At 46.5% G+C, this 22046-nt stretch overlaps 1 protein-coding gene across 1 annotated transcript in view; it reads left to right on the forward strand.

Annotated features, from left to right (window-relative positions):
* The first annotated feature begins 293 nt into the window (after nt 1–293).
* SLC4A5 (solute carrier family 4 member 5) overlaps nt 294–22046 on the forward strand; it is an 87581-nt gene continuing 65828 nt past the window's right edge. The window contains exons 1-2 of the mRNA XM_088671447.1: nt 294–366; nt 2475–2669. Coding sequence (XP_088527573.1) covers nt 294–366; nt 2475–2669 — 268 coding nt within the window. The remainder of the gene's footprint in view (nt 367–2474; nt 2670–22046) is intronic.

Below are 22046 nucleotides of genomic sequence, written 5' to 3' on the forward strand. Positions count from 1 at the left end.
AGGATATCCAATTTTTAAAAGAGACAGGATTGCTCTGTTAGGAAGTTCCTTACAGGAGAGGGAGGAAGAAAGATGGGGTGAAAATGTGCCACCTTGACTACACTGTGTTGACTACACTGCCTTTGTTTTCATGGATGGCTAAGGCAGGGATGTGGAGGGGCTCTCTCTCATGTTGTGTAGGTCCTGAGTTGATGGGAAATAACAATAAAAATGATTTTCTTACGAAACCAAACCCAGAAGACTTTAATTGTTCCTCCTGCTCTTTGTACTCTCTAAGTGTCCCCTGATTGGCCATGATGGATGATGATGATGCAATGAGCGAGAGAGGCCTCAGCACCTCCAGGATGCGATATGATGATGAAGATGGTAAGTTGGCTCCATGTATCACAGTTTGATCTGTCTGCCTTCCATTGTGGCCAATAGCGAAGGCATGCTGGGCATGTACAGTGGAACAGGCCCCCTTGTATGCTCCCTTTCTATGGGGCAACTGAAGATCAGCATGAGGAAAATACAGTCGTACCTTGGAAGTCGAACGAAATCTGTTCCGGAAGTCCATTTGACTTCCAAAACCAAAGCATGGGTTCTGATTAGCTGCAGGAAGCTCCTGCAGCCAATCGGAAGCCGTAGAAGCCCTGTTCAGCTTCCAAAAATAGTTCACAAACTGGAACACTCACTTCCAGGTTTGTGGCATTCGGAAGCCAAAATGGTCCCTGTTCAGCTATTATTATTATTATTATTATTATTATTATTATTATTATTATTATTATTTTAATTCACTTGTTAAAATGACCCAAAGTGACTTACAAACACACCAGAAATACTAAAACTAATTGTAATAAACACAATCAACAAAAACCTTTATGGCCACGAAGCTCGGAAAATCGGAACCTCAGAAGAGCCTGCTGGGTCAGTCCATTGGCATTTCTAGTTCAGCATCCTGTTCTCAAATTGGCCAACAATATGCCTGTGGGAAACCTGCAAGCAGGATTCAAGTACAACGGCAGCCTCCCCTCCAATGGTTTCCCGCAAGTGGGATTCAGAAACATTGCTTCCTCTAACTGCAGAGGCAATGCAGAACCATCAGGGTGGCTGGGGCAACCTTGTCAGATGGGCAGGGTGCAATCACAGACCCTCTAAGCGTCCCTTTTTATGGGGCATTTGAACATCAGCATGAAGAAAATCTCCTGCCAACCTAGCAGTTCGAAAGCACGTCAAAATGCAAGTAGATAAATAGGAACCGCTACAGCGAGAAGGTAAACGGCGTTTCCATGTGCTGCTCTGGTTTGCCAGAAGCGGCTTTGTCATGCTGGCTACATGACCTGGAAGCTATACGCCGGCTCCCTCGGCCAATAATGCGAGATGAGCGCGCAACCCCAGAGTTGGTCACGACTGGACCTAATGGTCAGGGGTCCCTTTACCCTTTACCTTTATGAAGAAAATATCGCCTTTGCATGTTTCCCCTGTTCAGCTTCTATTAATTATTATATTAATTAATTCACTTGTTGAAATGACATACAGTAGTACCTTGGTTCCCAAACTTAATCCGTTCCGGAAGTCTATTCCAAAACCAAAGAGTTCTAAAACCAAGGTGCGCATTCCCATAGAAAGTAATGCAAAACATGAATTTTATTATCTAACGAGAACACTGGTCCATAAAATGAAAGCAATAATCAATGTACTGTAGTATAAAATAAATAAGACAGTATTGTAGATGATAAAAAAATTTTTTTATTTTTTCTTATGCACTGATGATAGTCATTGTTTGAATGGGGGGGCTTTTATCCATTTCTGCAGTCACACAATCAATCAGTAGCTGAACTGGGTTCCACACAGTCACAAAAACAAGTCACAAAAAGCCACGAGCCACAGTCACAAGTCAGTCCCATAAAACGAAGAACAAGTCACAGTCAAAAAAAATGAAAAAGCCACACAAACGAAAACACAAAAAATAGCAAAAACAAAAGCTCCAAATATCACCTCTGTGTTGCGTGGGTTCTCAGGACTCAACAGCCAACAGACTCAACAGGAAGCCTCTTTCTCTCTCTCTCCCCCTTTTTTTTTTTTACAAACCGAACACACTTGACAAAAAGAGCAAGCGGGACACACTCGACAGCATGCAGAACATGTTCATCTTCAAAGGCAAAGTTCACAAACCGGAACACCCACTTCTAGGTTTGCAGCATTCTATTTCCAAGTTGTTCATAAACGAAACTGTTCTAAAACCAACTGTTCTAAAAGCCCATTCCAGGGCTGCCTTCAGGTTTTTTCTAAAGGTTGTATTGTTACTTATCTCCTTGGCTCTGGGGTCACATAACTCCATACCCTCCAACAGAGCCAGGGACAGAATGAAAGAGAGCCCAAGAGATTTGTTGGGAATAATTTTGGAGCTTTGCCTTGCGGGCCTGTCTCTGTCTTCCCCTCTGATCCTCCCTCCCTTGCACTCTCTCTTCGTCTCTGTCTCTTCCTCTTCCTAGCAGATTACCATTCCATCTACATTGGGGTGCCAGTGCCACGTGGCTACAGGAGAAAAAGGCGCAGGAGGAGATCGTCGTCCAGTCGGGACAAGAACGGCGACAGTGAGAGGCATTATGAGCGCCAGGACCGCTCAGACACAGACGACGGGGGCAGGATCAGCTATGAGAATGGAAACGACAATGCCAGCAGGACTAGTGAGTAGGAAAGGGGGAGACATAAGGCTAAGGCTTCCTTAGGATCATCATTCGTATCTCTGCATCACTACTATCAGTATACATGGTACCATAAACACAGTATTGGCTCCAGGTTTTGGAGGAGGTGTGTCCGTCCTGCAGCAAGTCCTGGGGGCTCTTGTCACTGGGCCCCCAGCAAATGCCCAACCATGCCAACCCTTGGTGCCAACCCTGCCTAAGTGAAAGACAAGTTGCTGCCTCTGGGAGCCCACAAGCTAAATTTTGACAGTAGAGAGGGAGGGCAAGTGATCACAATTCATTGCAGTCTGCATGAAAAAGAAAAAAGAAACTGCCTGATTTCTACACAGCTCATCATGCATTATTTGGGGAGTGAGGTAGAAGCTGCAAAATCAGGAAGAAGTTGAAAACACATCTCTACGAGAACTAAATTGGTGGCTCTGCATGCAATCAGATCTCTCTTGCCAAGCTTGCCAAGATCACCCAGTCCCACTTGAGGGTGGGGTTTTTTGCGGGTTAACATTTTCAAGACAGATCACATTATGCTACCAAAAAAAGGAAGGTTGCATGTTCTTTTTGACTAAGGAGCCAGCAGAGTTGTAGCTGGGTGATCTTGCGCCCCTAGCAGAACTGTCCAGATTGCGCCCCCTAGCCACTGACAAATTAGCTCTTCTTTCCGCCTCTCCTCCAAATCCCCCCCCATTCAATTCACCCTCTATTTAAAACTTTTTCTTATGAGGCAATAATCAATATTTTTATATATGGACAATTTATATTTTAGCCAATTTTGTGCTCCCCTCTCACCTGTACCCCTGGCAGGGGCCCACCTTGCCACCCCTTGGCCCTGGGAGCCATAACTCCATCGTTGCTTGAAAGCTTTAAATTAAAAGAGAGAGAGAGAGAGATGTTTGGGATAAAGTATTTGTTTGCTGTGGGAAACACAGAACTGAAGAGAACACACACACACACAGTTTACCATTTTAATATCCTCCATTGCGAATGGCAGAGTCTGCAGACTTTGCTTTGGAGGCCAACATGGAATTGTTCACTCCCGTCTATTCCATGCAGCCTAGTCTGTAAGCTCCTTAGGAAAGCTTAGCATTTTGCATACCAAAATAGTTGTCTGCTTTCCATGGTGCACTCAGTAAGGAACTTTGCTTGGGTTTTACAAAATCATTAGCACAATGTCCGTCATTAGGGTGGGCAGGGGCGGCCAGAGGCCAAGAAGTTGCAAGGATCCCGGGAGGGGGAGGCCAGTGTGCCTCTTTGTTCGGCACACAGAGACACACTGCACTACCCATCTCAACTCTCTGGTGAGGCCCTTCTCCATGGCTAGCTCGGCCAATCAGTGTTTGGGGCAAAGGCCAATATTTTTCCCCTACCCCGCACTGTGAAATCCCCAATAGAACACTGCTTGATGTTTTCATAGGAGTGAAATAATGATGGATATTCATAAAGGGGACAAAGGTTAAACCAGTCATCAGCTCTTCTTGTCCTCTTACGTTAGACAACTGCTTTTTACTGTTTTTACTGTTGTAAATCCAAGATATTGGCTCAGCTCTGGCTCCTCAATTGGAGGCGGTGATACTTCTATATTGCTGGAACCCACAGGAGGGGAGAGGGCTCTTGTCCTTAGACCCTGTTTGTGGGTTTTCCTTTGGGGTATCTGGTTGGCCACTGTGAGAACAGAGTGCTGGACTAGATGGACAATTGGCCTCATCCAGCAGGTTCTGATTCCCTGAGACTGATGCTTTACCTATTTTGTTTGTCAGAATTAACGAAAGGACAAGCTATTTGTTTTGACTAAGGATTGAGATCCAAATCTTAAGTTCCTGTAATTTCAGGCGCAGCTCCCTCCACAGTTGTTAGAATTGGATTGAAATTGCTGATATCATAATATACAAATCTATGGTGTGATCACACTTTGAATACTGTGTACAGTTCTGGTTGCCTCACCTCAAAAGGGACATGGTGGAGCTGGAATAGGTTCAGAAAAGTCCAATCAAAATGATCAAGAGGAAGGAGCAACATTGCAGTATTTGGGGCTGTTTGGTTGAGGGAGGAGAGGTATAAAGGGACATGATAAGGTAAAGGTAAAGGGACCCCTGACCATTAGGTCTAGTCGTGACCGACTCTGGGGTTGCGCGCTCATCTCGCATTATTGGCCGAGGGAGCCGGTGTATAGCTTCCAGGTCATGTGGCCAGCATGACAAAGCCGCTTCTGGCAAACCAGAGCAGCACATGGAAACGCCGTTTACCTTCTCGCTGTAGCGGTTCCTATTTATCTACTTGCACTTTGACATGCTTTCGAACTGCTAGGTTGGCAGGAGCTGGGACCGAGCAACGGGAGCTCACCCCGTCACAGGGATTCGAACCGCCGACCTTCTGATCAGCAAGCCCTAGGCTCAGTGGTTTAACCCACAGCGCCACCTGGGTCCCCAAAGGGACATGATAGAAAGGCATTAAAATATGGATGCCATGTGGAAAGTGGACAGAGATGTAGTTTTCTTCCTCTCCAATTATATTAGAATTCGTGGGCATCCAGTGAAAATGAATGCTGGAAGATTCAGGACTGATAAAAGAAAGTGCTTCTTGACGCAGCACATAGTTAAACTATGGAAATGGCTCCCACTAGGGTGAGTGGGATGGCCACCAACAGGGATGGCTGTAATAGAGGATCAGACAAATTCATGCAGGAGAGGGATGTTGATGGCTATGTTTTCCTGCACCGTTGGAGAAAGTTGCTGTTGGCACCTGTCTGTCTCAAGCATAGCAGCCAACTCCTAGAGGCTGTGGGGGCTTTGGCCCCCACAATAAAATATTTGAGGGAACCGGGGCCCCACAAAGTTGATGGACATTCCGATTCAAATGGTGTGTGTGTGCACTGCATCAGGCAATCAATTATGCAGGGCTGGGTTTGCCTGGGCCCCCACAATATTTTATTCAAGTTGGTCTCAAGAGACAATGGAGTACACTTCCAGGGGTGAAAAACCGCTGTGTTAGCCTCATCAAAGTTACCTCCCCAGGGCGCAAACCTGGGTGATATGTATAGATAGAGGTCGTGGGCTGCTCAAACGACAGGACCCCTCCTCAGTCTTACTAATATGGTCCAAAGGAAAGCAGAGCAATACATTTGGCACCAGCTTGGCTGCAGGAGTTGCCAGAAGGAGGCATGCAAGGTGCCATCCAACTGCCTTTGTGACTCCATTCCACATTTGTGTAGAGTTTACTCCTTGGCCGTTTCTTTTCCTGAAGATATCCAGCATGGTTTAGGATCAGAGTTTTCCTTTTCCTTAGATGGGCTGCCTCCCCAGGTGGATGAGGCCCACCTGCCCCTCGCTTCCTTCTACAACACATGTAGAAACTGCCTTCTTGACTGTTGGACCCACTCTTGGTCTCGTCCACTCAATCCACCGGAGTCTGTCTCCACATGCAGGGGAAGTCCCTAACTCACTGAGGGTTTCAGACCAATTGGCTCCCCTCACCTGGCTAGCTGGCTAGTCGAGGCTGTTCCCAGGTGTTGCTGCTGTCACATGCAGACAGATCGGGTCCTCCCTAACAAGAGGGCAGGTGTTGCGGTGCGACCTGGCAACCAAACCCTGTGTTGTGGGTGGGAACGTTTGGATGGCCACAACACCCGTTTGGAGGTCCCTCGATGCTGAGTGCAATCAGATCAATGGGATGCCAGCTAAATTCTATTCGAGGGACCTCTACTTAAGCCCATGCACATGTCCCTGAGCTTCCTCTTTGGGGCCAGTGCATCGGAACACCCGCTCACCTCTCCCTATGTTTAGGGCTTGCATGCATGACCTTGCTATGCCTTCGTGTGTCGTCTGTCGTTGGGACAGGGGCAGGGCAGGAATTTTCCCAACTTGGCTGATTGGCTGGTGCCATTTGGGTTTCGCCTCCCGTGTAGCAAATCGTCACAACTTGTAAGGTTGCGGATAAGCTCTGGTTCAGGTGATAGGGGTGGAAGAGCAGTCTGGCCATCCCTATGCAATGGGAGAGGAGTCTGGCCATCCCTATGCAATGGGATAGGAGTCTGGCCATCCCTATGCAATGAGGAGAGCGCAAAATATGGTCTGAAGCTCAACATCAAAAAAACCAAGATCATGGCCACTGGTCCCATCACCTCCTGGCAAATAGAAGGGGAAGAAATGGAGGCAGTGAGAGATTTTACTTTCTTGGGCTCCTTGATCACTGCAGATGGTGCCAGCAGTCAAGAAATTTAAAGACACCTGCTTCTTGGGAGAAAAGCAATGACAAACCTAGACAGCATCTTAAAAAGCAGAGACATCACCTTGCCGACAAAGGTCTGTATAGTTAAAGCTATAGTTTTCCCAGTAGTGATATATGGAAATGAGAGCTGGACCATAAAGAAGGCTGATCGCCGAAGAATTGATGCTTTTGAATTATGGTGCTGGAGGAGACTCTTGAGAGTCCCATGGACTGCAAGAAGATCAAACCTATCCATTCTGAAGGAAATCAGCCCTGAGTGCTCACTGGAAGGACAGATCGTGAAGCTGAGGCTCCAATACTTTGGCCACCTCATGAGAAGAGAAGACTCCCTGGAAAAGACCCTGATGTTGGGAAAGATTGAGGGCACAAGGAGAAGGGGACGACAGAGGACAAGATGGTTGGACAGTGTTCTCGAAGCTGCGAACATGAGTTTGACCAAACTGCGGGAGGCAGTGGAAGACAGGAGTGCCTGGCGTGCTATGGTCCATGGGGTCACGAAGAGTCGGACACGACTAAACGACTAAACAACAACAACATGCAATGGGTATTCCATTAAAGGAATCCAGGGACTCTTGGTTGGTCAACCCTGTGAGGGATTGTGCCCTAAGCCAGAGTATGGGGGGGCATCTGGCTGGTGGACTGGCTTGACCCCGCTTTCCACTTTGCCGGGTGTTCACCCAAGGCTGACCTATGGTTGGTGCCCTGGGTCAGCGCTACCTGCAAGGGTGCAGGGAGCTAGTCGAACCAGAGCCTATGCAACCACTCACTTGATTGTAATCAATAAAGTTGTGGCCTAAATTCTGCCAAAAACCAAACCAAAATTTTGAGTCTTGGCTGAATTTATTTGGGGAAGGTTAAAGGGTCTGCACACGCAACTTCTAGAGCCACAGGTGAAAACTGAGTGCAGTGTGGGGACCAAAGGTGGACAAACTACCCTAAAAGGAGCATGATGTGTCCCCTAACACCTTTGAATATCACCGGCTGGAAACCAGGGGGGAGAGTGCTGACTTTTAGGCTTTCCACTGAGTCATCTGGTTGGCCACTGAGAACAGGATGCTGGACAAGATGGGCCCCCTTTGCCCCTCTTCTCATGTTCTTTACTTCCTGTTTTCTCCGCAATGCCTGACGTGGAGCACAGAGAAAGCTTGCACATCTCCTTGAAGATGTTGGAAAGCAGCACAGAGATGGAGAAGCACAAGGCATTGGAGCTTTCCACCTTCTCTGCCTCTGGTGAGATAATAACCAAGCCCTCCTTCCCCAACCTGGTGCCCCCCAGAAGCTATAGACGACAACTCCCATCAGCTTGTTGGCTGGGAGGACGCCAAGTTTGTGAAGGCTGGCCCAAGTCATGCTGAACAGAAGCAATTTCTTACATATGTGAAACAAATAGGCAAGTTGATTCAGCCAATTTAAGTTTCCCAGAACGACAGGCATATCAGAATAAAATTATTTTATCAAAGCACCTGTTTTTTTGTGGTATTGTCGGAATACTTCCTCGGAATACTTTGCAGCAGGCGTTGTCATGTTTAACATTTCTGGTTGTGAAGGGATTACATATACTTTTAAAAGGTCCTGTTGTTTTCCATCTTCTCTGTCTACCTCACTCCTCTCACTACCCCCCACCCCCGTTACCAACAGGCCCACCTCTTCTGAGGCATCGCGTTTATTCGGTAAGTTCACGTCATGAGAGCTGAGGGCAAAGGAAAGGGCTTCATATGCCCTATAATCTGCTCAGTAAGCTGTGGAGTTTAACTAAACAGGGTGGATAAAATAAGTCTGAGGGTCTTGTTTTTTGCTGCTGCTCCGTTTTGGTTGGGATTTTTTGGGGGGGGGAGGGTTGTGTGTAGTGCTGTGAATATTTCTTCAGCCAGGAAAAAATGGGGGACAAATTCCAAACATTTCCAGGTAGGAAACCATTTTACATATTTTCAATATCTTGGGGTCTGGAAAGCCCTTTGGCTTTGATTTGAGAGTTTTCTGTAGTCTGCCTTGTGGTCTTGTTGAAGGTTTTGTTACGATCCAAGGGACTCTAAGGAGTCTTGGTTTGCCTTTTCATCTCTTTACAGCCCAAGGGAAGGTTGGGTACTGCATCTGACACTCCCAAATGAACAAATTTGGACTGAGGATGGCAACCCCCAGGGGCTGTGGCACAACCAAATTCTTTCCCCTTAGACAGGTGTCTAAATGTAAGACGAAAGAGCATTTTGGAAAGTGTGGTGGCTGAAATGGTGGACTGTCCACTTAGATGAGAGGCACTGAAGAGAATGTGATAGAAAACTACTCCATGTAAAGTTGCATGATTGCCTAAGCAAGTGTTGTGCATAAAGGCCAGAGGTAAAAGGACTGGTGTTTTAAATCATCATTTCTATTCATACTGTGATTCAGGTGTGCATTTCTTTCCTTTGGCATTTGGATTTGCTGCTGTCTTTTCTTCCCCTCTATCTGATAGCCCCCATATGTTCTTCTTCAAAAGAGAGTAGGAATCTTTTTTTTAAAAAAAAGAAGAAGTGTAAACATTCCGGGTCTAGTTTGATTTGAAGCAAAGGAAACTAGGCAGGTGTCTGTCTTTATGAATGATGGAAAGCAGGTTCTGCTAGAACATGTCACCAGCTGTTAATGAGGAGGGAGATTGAGATATTTTGTGTCTATATCCTCTCTTGTGGATTAGCTGGTGCTGAAAATGGTTGATTCTATGGTACAATTTGCTGTGCAGCCTTCATCTGCCATATATATATATATAATCTGTTTCTTCCTATGCAAAGATTTATGTGGTATAATTAGCTAGTCCTGAGGGCTAGCTAATACATTTGGGTCTGAGATTTAGTTGGCAGAAGCCCGTTGTATCAGATGCATGAAGCTGGCAGAACAGGTTGTGGCTACGGTATATAAATGCATGAGCTGAGATACAGGGTAAGGAAAAGCAAGTATAAAAAAACAAATAAACTGTGTTCTGATACTGGAGGTATGAGACATGTAAGCCATGCATGTGTACCTAAGGAGCAGTTCTGAAAACATCAAATGAAGGGCAGCTGTTTTTTTGTTTTTTTTTAGTGTGAGCCTTGTACATTTGCACCATGAAATATAGTGTTACTGAATCCCAGGACCAAAGCATCTCCTTCCCAAATTCACCTTGCATCTTTTGTGTTGAAGTATCAAAGGCCCTCAAAGTCTCCCAGTAGACCAGACTGCTTTCTGCATGCTCTCTTTGTTTAAACCAGCCTTCCCCAACATAAAGTCTAAACCAGGCATCCCCAAACTGCGGCCCTCCAGATGTTTTGGCCTACAACTCCCATGATCCCTAGCTAACAGGACCAGGGGTCGGGGAAGATGGGAATTGTAGTCCAAAACATCTGGAGGGCCGATGTTTGGGGATGCCTGGTCTAAACAAACATAGCAGTTACAAGATCTCTCTCTTTGCAGAAGCAATCGTAATGCATACAACCTTCCTATAAGTTCCATCCTCACCAAAATATGCCTCCAAATCACTGTGGGGTCTGTATCTGAGACTGAGGTACTGCCTGCTGCTCATACTGTACCAGTGACAGGCTGTCTCGGGGCGTGAATAACCCCTGTGCCACTCCAACAAATATATCTTCTTAACCATCCCTCTCTGCAAGAGAGTAGCTGTAAAGCAGGGGTGACTACTAGCTCCTAGCCCTCCAGGCCAATTTCCCTGGCCCACAGACCCCCACCAATTTTTCTGGCAATGGCAGTATGAGGAGAAATATTGAAAGACGCCACAGTGCTGAGGTGAGCAAATCACTCCCTCCTCATTCCTCAGGTTGAGCACCTGATGAGCAGAAAGCGGGGGGGGGGGGCTCCACGGATCAGCAGAGGGGTGAGAGTGTGTGTCTGTGTGTAGGTCTCTGCCTCTATGTGTACATGCCCCATGTACATGTGAGAGTGCACATGAGAGATTGTGGCAATCTCCACTAACTGATATGTGCCCCCCCCCGAGAAGAATGTGCCCCTTAGGCCCCAAAATACTATCCTCTGCTGCCTTAAATATGTGAGCATCTGAGGCACTTTTGAAATATAATGTCTTTAGATATAAGCATAAGTTTTTTTTAACCCACCAATCCATAGTTGTTCTATTGAATCAGAGCTCCGAAAGATTTAACCTGCTTCCTTCTTCTTTCTGAATCCTCCATTTAAGATGGAAGGTACCCCCATGGCCCAGCTGGAGCAATCAAAAATGGACTGCGTTTTGCAGACCTTCTGGTTCCTTCAGTGAGAGAGTTTAAAGCTTCTCTCCCCCGCCCCCTCCCAGGTGTGTTTTATACTTTGGAAACACAGCTAGGCTTCAGTGCCTTTGTTGGTTTGACTGCAAAGAAAGATAGGTCTCATAGGTGAATGAGCACTAAGAATTTGCCCTGGCTGTTCTGTTTCCTGCCCTCCACAGAAATTCTCTCCGCTTTAGCAAATGACTCTTTGTCTGCACCAGTGACCCCAATCAGAAGCCCAACACAAGCAGGTTTAGAGAGAGGAAAGACCTGTAAAACGACCCTAAGATCATCTATTCACACAATATTGAATGATGGAAGTTTCCTCCAGTCGGATAGAATGCCTCGTGGATCCCAGCAAAAGCTGAATGCAGCCGAGGTTACGTGTTGCCCATAGACAGATCGGCTTAGGCCTTAAGCTGGGGAAATGGGAAAGGAAAGAGGAAAAAACCTTATTTTCTATTTAAATGTCCTCCTTTGTTTTCTGTTTGTTTCAGTGACTAGTAGTTTTGCTGTGATATTTTTTAATTGTTATTTTGGGTTTTGTTTTTCTAATGCAGTAGCACACAGTCGAAATGAACAAGCAGCTAATATGCCAGTTAACTGGTTAAGCTTCTGGAGCTGATGCAAAAAAAAAAAAAAGCAGACACATAGAATTGTAGAGTTGGAAGGGACTAGTCCTGGTGACTCTGTGCTTCCTCCAGAGTCAGAAAACAGTAACCCTTTGAATGCCAGTTGCTGGAGAACATTAGCAGGAAAGAGCTCCTGCCCTCGTGCGCACCTGCTCTGTGGCACCCAGAGGGCCGCTGTGGAAAACCAGGTGGTGGAGCAGAGTTGTCCTTAGGATCTTAATCCCCACCCATCACCACAACCTCGTTGTTTTAGTATTTAATAATGGCTGCTTACTGTGTACCCTTTGGCACCATGGAAACATGATTTCTAAATTTTAAATGAATGAATAAGGAAAGTGAATAAATAATTAATAAGGAAATGAATAAATGAATAAGAAATCAATTGTACAGGGAGATCATTTTGCAAATCCAAGAATCTCTCATTCCCAGGAAAGATCTGCTGGTCTCCTAGGATATCTTAATAAACCCTTAAAAAGCGGAAACTTTTTATTTCTTTATTTTGTTTGCTTGTGCTGTACCAGAAACATTCAGATTGATTGACTGGTCACTTTTGAGTGGACAGGCGGAGTCCCCCCCAACCCCAGGTGACCCCTGACTGGAATAATGACTCGAGACAATGTGCTATGGGATTAAAATTGGCCACAACTTTATTAAGTCTCAGATGTAGAGAGACCTTGGCTCAGGCATTGGGCGTTTACCCTTCCCAGTCCCCAGCCGGGGATCTGGAAGACATCTGGGTTATCCAGAATGTGTGGGGATTGTGCTGGCTCTGGAGTACATGTTAAAGCAGAGAACACCCCCCCCCCCCAGTTCGCTGCCGCTGGAGGGGAAAGCAATTACAACCTCTCAGCGTATGGCCAATGCCTGCCCTCAAGACCCCTTTAACGGGAACCTTGATCTTGACGCCACAAAGGGGGTGAGGTCACCGCTTCACGGCCTCCCCCCTTTAGCTAAATCGCTCTTTGCGCATGCGCAGAAGCGCCATCACGCGCATGTGCAGGTGTGGCGCTTCATGTTGTGGCCTTTTCATGTTGCGAACGGGCCGCCGGAACGGATCCCTTTCGCAACATGAGGTATCACTGTACTGAAGTCAATTCAATGTGTTTTCCTTTCCATGGAAAACCCTGAACAGTTTAGGAGCCAGATTCTTGAAGGAGCCCCTCCACCTATATACGCCAGCTTGGGCCTCACATTCTGCAGGAGAGATCCTTCTCATGTGGGATAGGGCTCCTCTATGATGGTGCCCTGGTAGTCCCGCTGCTTTCTCCCTGGGGAAACTGCTCTTTAGTGCTCAGTCAGAGCAGACAGCCATTCGAGTTCGGGCAGGACTGGTGTTTGCTCTGATTTAGAGATATAGAGCAGGTTTTCCCTGGGAAAGGGGCAGCATCAAGGGGAAATAACTCAGCCCCGTGCTTTCTAGACATGGGACAAATGGAAGTGTAGGTGAGCCCTTAGTTGGTGTAAAGTGCCATTGGCAGGTTAATTTCAGCACAACTTATCTAGTTTGGGAATATATGTTTCTTAAAGGAGCTTCATTCCATATAGCATTCCCCACACTTTCTGCTATTGGAAACTTTTAAGTCCTGCACCAAAACCTCTCTAACACTTACCAGCATGCCTGTGGAACAGACAGTAGTTTTTTTCTCTGTTTTTATTCAGTGTGGGCTTGTCCACACTTCTGCTTTCCTCTGCCTATAGAGGTTTTCAACTTGTCTCATGCTTTCTAGTCACGGATTCAAATGGTTTTCTATTTGCTCCACTCCTTTCCCCGGGAAAACCTGCTCTTTACTGCTGACTTGGAGCAAACATCAATCTGTGGAAAACACAATGGACATTTGCTCCAATTTGAGGGTGAAGTGGGAACAGGGCCAGTGCATCCATTTAGGCAAACTAGGCAACCGCCTAGAGCGCCGAAATGGAGGGGGTGCTGCTGGCCAGCCTGCCCGCCGCCCGCTGCTGCTGCCTGGGGCCGCCTCAGGCCGCTATCCGGAGACGTGCGGGGAGCGCGAGCCTGGGGCTGCCTCTTCCACGCCTCTCACTGAACAGCTGAGAGGCGCGGCGAGGTGGCCCCAGGCTAGCGCTCCCAGCGCACCTCCAGAGCTTCGCGCGGGGAGCGCTAGCCTTGGGCCGCCTCGCCCACTTTTTAGCTGGTCAGCGGAGGCCGGCCCAGGCCTGCGCAGCCGCCGCCGCTTGTGACCGTCAGGTTGTTTGTTTTATAATTTATTTATTTCTAGGCGTGCAGCCGTTTGAAAGCAGGAGGATGGAGGGAGGGGGGAGAGGAGGATCCGGACAGCAGCGGGAGGGTTGCCCCATCGTGGGATGAACCCTCTCGCGAAGGGACGGGCACCGGCTGTAGAGGAGGCGACGGTGCGGCGGGAGGGCAGGCCGGCTCCAGGAAGTGGTGCTCCGCGCAGGAACTGGTTCCTTCACAGCCGATTTGCGGAGGGAGCCAACCAGGGCCGCACTGGAGGTTTGTGCCTGGCTCTGGCCAATGATTGGTAACCGGTTTCACTGCAAGCTCGAATGGAATGTCCGTCTCCCTCTCCGGGCTCCGGCATTGCCGCCGCGCTGCCGCTGAGGGGACCAGGAAGTGCAAGGAGAAGGAGAAGCGAGAGAGAGAGAGAGAGACAGGCAAGCAGGCAGAGAGGAGGAGGAGGAACCGGGGGGGGGGAGGAAGGAAGGAAGGAAGGAAGGAAGGAAGGAAGGAAGGAAGGAAGGAAGGAAGGAAGGAAGGAAGGAAGGAAGGAAGGAAGGAAGGAAGGAAGGAAGGACCCACTGCCATTTTTTTTAATGTGGTCTCATTTAGCTTCCAAATCAGTCAGCGCTGAGCCACCTAAATTGACTGTAGGGAGAATAATTAAAATAGTCTTTACAATGCATGATAAATCTGGGTTTTTGTTTTCTTTATGGTCAAACTAAATACTTTCATGAGGGACTAATGTAATTAAATCTCCTTGCCATTTATTTCACTTCAAAAGATGTGTGCCTAAAATATTCATTGGTTTTCTTTTCACATGCTTCACAATGCATTTTGTGACTGCAAACACCTGTTTTTAAAACTTCTCTCAAAAAGTCCAAACACTTTAGAACAGCATTTAAAACTACTGGATATACAGACGTTCCTTTGACATTCTAACCACCCTAAGGAAAAAAATACTCATTACAAGGCAGTCAATTAGCACCTGTTTCTATAAATACAGTTATTTTCATGGTTGTCAACTCTTGTGAATTATTATTATTATTGTCTCTAAATAATGTGATGTTGTACAGCTTATTAAACTGGTAGAAAACGTGCAAGCCTTACTCTGTGCTCTAAGTTGTTAAACTTAAAAGATAAATAACAGAAATCCAGCAAGGCCATAAAGAGAGAGAGACAGCAAATATCAAGAATATTAAATATTAAAATGTTTTTGAAACAAAATAATAATAATAATAATAATAATAATAATAATAATAATAATAATAATAATAATAATTTATTTATACCCCGCCCATCTGGCCGGGTTCCCCCAGCCACTCTGGGCGGCTTCCAACAAAACATTAAAATACAGAAATCAAACATTAAAAGCTTCCCTAAACAGGGCTGCCTTGAGATGCCTTCTAAAGATCTGGTAATTGTTGTTCTCTTTGACCTCTGGTGGGAGGGCATTCCACAGGGTGGGTGCCACTTCCGAGAAGGCCCTCTGCCTGGTTCCTTCCAGCAGCACCTTAAAGACCAACTAAGGGGTTTTTTGGGGGGGGGGTATGAGCTTTCATGTGCATGCACACTTCTTCAGATACATTTCGTGTGCATGCACACGAAAGCTCATACCAAAATAAAAACTTAGTTGGTCTTTAAGGTGCTGCTGGAAGGAATTTTTTAAATTTTGTTTCGATTACGTCAGACCAACACGGCTACCTACCTGTAATTAAAATGTTTTAATTGCCAGCTTTCAACTCATAGCTGTAAAATGTAAAAACATGAAAGCTTTTTTTAAAAAAGCATAAATTACCATGCTGCTGTTATTACCTCATGTAATCTATTATACACTGACATTGCTTCCCTTTTTTATTTTATTTTTTATTCCACATTTATTTTTTCTAAAAAAGGTCAACTCCTCTGGGAAATATGGGGTGGGGGGCGCCAGAAGGTGATCTCGCCTAGGGCGCAAAAAACCCTAGCACCGGCCCTGAGTGGGAAAGCAGCGGTACAAGTGGAAGTGTGGGCAAGCCCTGTGATGCTGTTATAGGCCGGGGGGGGGGCAAATGCAGCCCTCCAAGCCTCTCTGTCTGGCTCATTGGACTATCCCCAAACCATCCACCCTCCACAATCTTATCCCCTCTCCTCAGGCCACGCCCCTCACCTGCCCTGCTTCACATCCTTCTTCAGTGTTTTTTGCCTGGCTAGAATAATGCCCCTTTGTTTCCTGAATAGAGAAGCACTTGCAAGTGTGTGTAGAAACTAGTTCTATTGTACGGAAGTAACAAGTGGGTATGGTCACCCCACACACTCTCCCAAACACTACCATGCACCCTCTCCTCTCCTCTGATGATCCATGCAGATTGAATGTACACGGAGCAGTATCACCCCCTCTTTCCACTCATCAAATGTTCAATCTGATGAGTGACTAGGAGATGATTTGTTACCCACAGCAACATGTGTCTTCTTCAAATGATCCACCCCACCCCACCCCACCCCGTTTGCCACTATCCTAAAAATTGGTGGTGGCAAAAAAATTAGGCCCCTGAGCTTGTAAGCCCCTCAACTAGATGAACTTTGAAGCTGCTTCCAGCTCTTTGATTCTATGATAATCAGTTTGATGAATCAATTGCTTTTGCTTAAATATATTTCCAGCACTTCTTTTTTTAAAAAAAGTCTTCAGAACTCACAAAAGCTAAAAATTGCAGGCATTCCCTCTTCTTGCATTGTAACACTGGCATACAGAATCTGAAACAAGTGCTTTTCTCCCAAACTATGGCTTGATTCATATTCACATTTATATTATACAGGTTTAATTTATCGAACCACTTATGATTAATGACTATGGTATCTGCCCCCCCCCAATTGGCACCCCTGCTCATAACTCCTGGATCAGGCCAATGGCCCATCTAGTACAGCATCCTGTTCTGGTCTAACCAGATGTGGCCAACTAGATGCCTCTTATGGGGAGCCAATAAACAGGGCTGTCTTAAGCGTATCTGGCACCGTGATTCAAAGATCCCTCTGGCGCCCCTCCCCCATTTCCCAGAGTTCCTGGCCTTTTTACAGCACTGCCAGCAACTTTGTGGGGCTGGAGGAAGCAGGCGGCAGCTAGAGGGTGGCTCCTCCGGTGGGGAAGAGACGGAGGCTCTGGGCACACGGCTGCTTTAGCACAGCGGGCGAGGGCACCGTGCCCAGCCTCCGCCTCTTCCCTGGCGCCCATGCCGCGGTGGCCACGGCAGGAGGAGGCTCTGGGCCCAGCACTGCTTCAGTGTGGCGGACGAGGACAGTGAGCTGATGCCGGCAGGCACCGCGTCCAGCCTCCGCCTCGTCCCAGGCACCCTCTAGAACTCAGTGCAAACTTGGCGCCCTGGTGCCCCTCGCCACCTGCCTCTATGGGCAAGACGCCCCTGCCACTTGAGACTGCCATGGGCACCACTGCCCATGTGAAGCAGACAGGCTCTCCAACTTTAAAAACTATGTGGGACCTTTTCATGTTCTTACAGTGATAACATTTGTAGTGACATTTCCAGGTCATTGGCAGCTCAAACCCAGAATTGTTGCTCCATAGGAAGGAAGCTGCCTTATAAGGCAAACCTCTGATTCACCTGGGTTGTCATTATCAACACGGCTTCTAGGGACCTCTCCCAGCTCTATCGAGAGACGCTGCTGATTGAACCCGGGACCTTTGCATGCCAAGCGGGTGCCACAGGCAACTCTTCTCCTAACACCGAGCTTTGGGTTGTTTTGTTAACACCAACATCTTAACCCCAAAGACCCTTTGTCTCACCTTGGGTGCTTTTGTGATGGAAACCCTAAACCAGAAGTAAATTTGCCAAGGCTTTGAAGTCCACTAAGCACTTGAGGATATCACCTTCATTCCAGTAGTTTGGCTTCAAGGTTCTTAGCAAGTAAATCAGGCTAATCTAGAGTAATAGCGAACATCCTATTCTTTGGGGGGCATTGTGATTCTTTTGGCAGAAAACAGGAACATTCTCCAGGAGGGAAAGCAAGTTGCACTTAGCACACATGCTAAATTCATATGACTTCAGTTCAGAAGGCGCTCCTCATTGCAACCTCAATATTTGGAGCCTATTCATTTGCCGCATTAGGATTTCATCTTATGACCACGCACACGTATAGAGACATTGAAACACAAAAATGCTCACTGTTTGTACCCAGTGTGAAAGAACAAGCTGGAGGATTTTGAGCACAGACATTTTAATAATCAGATTAACTTCTAACACGTTAAAGCTAACTTTATTTTAAGCAGATAGTGCTCACCACATGGCACCACTCAGGCATGATCAAACCACTTCCTGGTGAAGTTTGGACTGTGTGCAAACACCTTGCCATGATGGGCAACTGTGTCCTGGAGACTCATGTTAGATCTCTGAATACTTGGGGTGGGGGCGGGGGGTGTTCCAGAGAGTAAAGCCAGTGATCCTGTTGAGACTCTGTTTCGCTGTGGGGAGGTGAGGTGAAAAGAGCTATTGACCCACTCTCACCTGACATTCCACCTGTATTGCATCCTCAATGAGCAATCCAGTAGAGTTGGTCCAAAGGCCAGCCATAGCAGAAGTGATAGGTGACCTTCTGGAGCACTCAGCACCAGTTTGCATGGAACTCAGTGGATTAAAAAGTTGGCTCCATAGTGCTGTGCAAATCTTGCAAATTCAGTCAAGGTCCCAGTATCGTGCCTTCCCATATTTTATGAGGTCTGTTTCAGTATATATAGCCTGATGGTGCCAAGAAGACACCTGCATTGATGTAACCAGCTTTCTCACTTGATCCTTGTCCATCCTGCCTGGTGGAACCCAGTCTGAGCAGGTTGAGCAGGTGGGTCCAGGGTGTGGTGACCAGTACCCACTGCAATGGAACAGCATCTGCTTCCCTTAAAAAGGCAGTAATGCTCTCACTCCTGAAAAAGCCCACCCTGGACCCTGGGGTTTGTAACAGTCACAAGAGCAGCTGGGGGTGGGGGAATGAGCTTTGGAGAAATAATCCACATCATCTTTGCTTGTCTGTGGGACACCACATGGTTTGCTGAAGAAACTTGTGGGTAATAGGTGCATTAGCCGTCCACTTGAAATGCTGGTGATGTTAGAACTCAAACCTGTCTTCCAACATCAATATTCGTAGTTCCTTTATTTTCTGAATTTGTTGTTATGCCTATACACACATACAGTCTATGACCACACACTAGCTACTGGGATAAGGCCATCCTGCCTGCAGCCTTGCAGGCCGCCAAAGATCTAAAAACCATGTGAGCACAGAGATTTAGAAGAAAATCAGCCAAGCTTGTTCTCAGCAAGCAGCGCTGAGTGGGGCAGTCGAGCATCCAAGCGCTTCCTTCGCCCTTCCAGTTCCTTCACAGGGCTCCAGGAAATGTATCTGAGCCCACCCAGGCAAGAATTGTTGGAGGGAGGGAGGGAGGTCATGGACCAGCTCCTTTGGGTTACACACCATGCATTTAAAGCACAAAGAGCCCTCGGAACCGTACTGCAACCCTCACAAGTCTACCTGTTTTGCATGCGTTTGTCATTTAAATTTATTCATTATTTAAATTTGTGTGCTGCTTTTCCATATAGGTACCCAGGTGGCACTGTGGGTTAAACCACTGAGCCTAGGGCTTGCTGATCAGAAGGTCAGCAGTTCGAATCCCTGTGACGGGGTGAGCTCCCGTTGCTTGGTCCCAGCTCCTGCCAACATAGCAGTTCGAAAGCACATCAAAATGCAAGTAGATAAATAGGAACCGCTACAGCGGGAAGGTAAACGGCGTTTCCGTGTGCTGCTCTGGTTCGCCAGAAGCGGCTTTGTCATGCTGGCCACATGACCTGGAAGCTATACACCGGCTCCCTCAGCCAATAATGCGAGATGAGCGCGCAACCCCAGAGTCGGTCACGACTGGACCTAATGGTCAGGGGTCCCTTTACCTTTACCTATGCTCGAAGCAACTCACAACAACAACAAAATACAAGCAATACAGTACTTCATTACAAGAACAAACGAATACTAAATCATTTTGAAACGTAACATGACAGTCCAACAAATAGATCGGTTGGAATATGTGAACTTTATAACTTTTTAAAGTCATTGTACAACAAACTAATCACTGAAACATATCAATTAATGACAAATATAATGTAAATATAAGTATTTTCTGTCCCATTTTTCATCAGTCTGCAATTTTAAAATATCTGTACAAAATAGTCATACTTAGATATGTACTTTAAAACATTTTTCATCGTAATTATGTGCTTACATATGTATTTTATCATAATGTGTGGATTTTTACTTTATCCTAAAATATATAATTTTTATCCATTTTGGTACAGTTTCTAAATTGAGAATCATATTGAATAATTTGGAGAAGTGTGAAACCTTAAAGGTTATTACTTTCCAATCAATTTGTTAATCCAAGAAGTGTTAATAAAGGCTTGTATCCTACTCAGAGTAGCCCCACTGAAGTTAATGGACGTGACTAAGGTTCATTAATTTCAGTTGGGTCTACTCTGAGTAGAACTTAGTTGGAGACAGCCCTGGGTCAATTCAGTTTAAAGCACAGACCAAACAAACCCCGCTCCCATCCCAACATTTAGGAGGGCAACACAGAACCCCAAAAACCAGCTCAGCTCCACAGTTTGCTTGGACTATCAGGTCCCAATCTCATCAAGCTCCAAATAGAAACTATCTCTGCAAGCAAACAGTACTCTCTTTCACCATTATTTTCTATTTTGCCAATCGTTCCACATTTCAAGCCCTCTTTGTGAAAGGAGTTAGGCACGAATTGCTAATTATCTTCATACTGATGGGTCCTGAATGGGCATATTGTTTTTTAATGAGTTGTTACCTCAAACAACTTATTATTATTCAAACGGTCTTTTCATTTGAGGTGCTGCGACAACTGGCTGCTATTTACCACATTCTGAAATTGTGAATCTGACGGGCATGGGCCACAGAAAAATGTGCAAAGAATTTGTTGTGCCAAAGGGTTTTCTGGCTTAATAGAATAATGAATCTTAGAGTCGGAAGGTCCACCCAAGGGTCATCTAGTCTAGGGTTGCAATTCTTTGGTTGACTTGCCTAAGATCCAGGAGAAAACGAAAGGATCCATGGCAGATGGTCATCCATCCCGTTCTTTTTTAAAAAAAAAAAAAAAAAAAACTCCAATGAAGGAGAGTCCACAACCTTCTGAGGGAGTCCATTCTGCTGTCAAACAGCTCTTACTGTCAGAAAGTTCTTCCTAATGTTCAGTCAGAATCTCTTTTCTTGCTATTTGAATCCTACCCTCTGGAGCAGCAGAAAACAAGCTGCCTCCATCTTCCATTTGACAGCCGTTTGATATTTGAAGATTCCAGAGTCACATTTTCTGCCATTAATGAGTGGGGAGATTCACCTTAAGTACAAGTGGTTTGGCAGGTGGTCTCTGCCTGCATCTGGCCAATCTCTACATTAGTTAGTAACTGTGTGCAGTTCAAGGCAGGGGCACCAACTCCTGGGGCCCAGCCCTTTTGGCCAAAACGTGGTAGTAGGAGGAGCCACCGGCCATTGAAGCCGCACTGCCGCTGCATTTGGTTCTGCCCCAGCTCCTCCTAATGTCCGGCGCACAATGTCGGCCCTCACAAGCTGGCGCCTCTGGTTCAGGGGTTGTTTTTGCCATATGATTTACTTGGCTCTCTGCAGGGAATCGGCCCAAGGCGTTTGAAGTTTGCTCCCTGCTTGTGGCAGCCTCTGGCCTGGATTGCAATAGGGTGATCTGTGAGGGCTGATAGTCTGTCTTGCACCAGAGCGTGGAGGAGAGGGGCTGGGCTGGGATGCCTTTAAACCACCCCCAGTGCTTGACTCTGTTTGCTGCTTGGACTATACATGATGTGGGGAACTTTTGGCCCTCCAGAGGTTGCTGAACTAAGACTTACCGCCCAACTGTCCCATTTAAAGTGGGACATCTGGATTCATAGAAGCCGGTCTGACTTCTGATCGCAATCCTGCATGTTACGTTTTGCCTCCCATGCTCTGACTGCACCAGAATGCAGGACCAAAAGATGAGCATTTCCACATCCTGCCCTGTGCTGTGAGTCAGTTGGCTCACAGCAGAGTGCAGGAC

This window comes from Zootoca vivipara, chromosome 6, assembly GCF_965207765.1.
Source record: "Zootoca vivipara chromosome 6, rZooViv2.hap1.1, whole genome shotgun sequence".
NCBI lineage: Eukaryota > Metazoa > Chordata > Lepidosauria > Squamata > Lacertidae > Zootoca > Zootoca vivipara.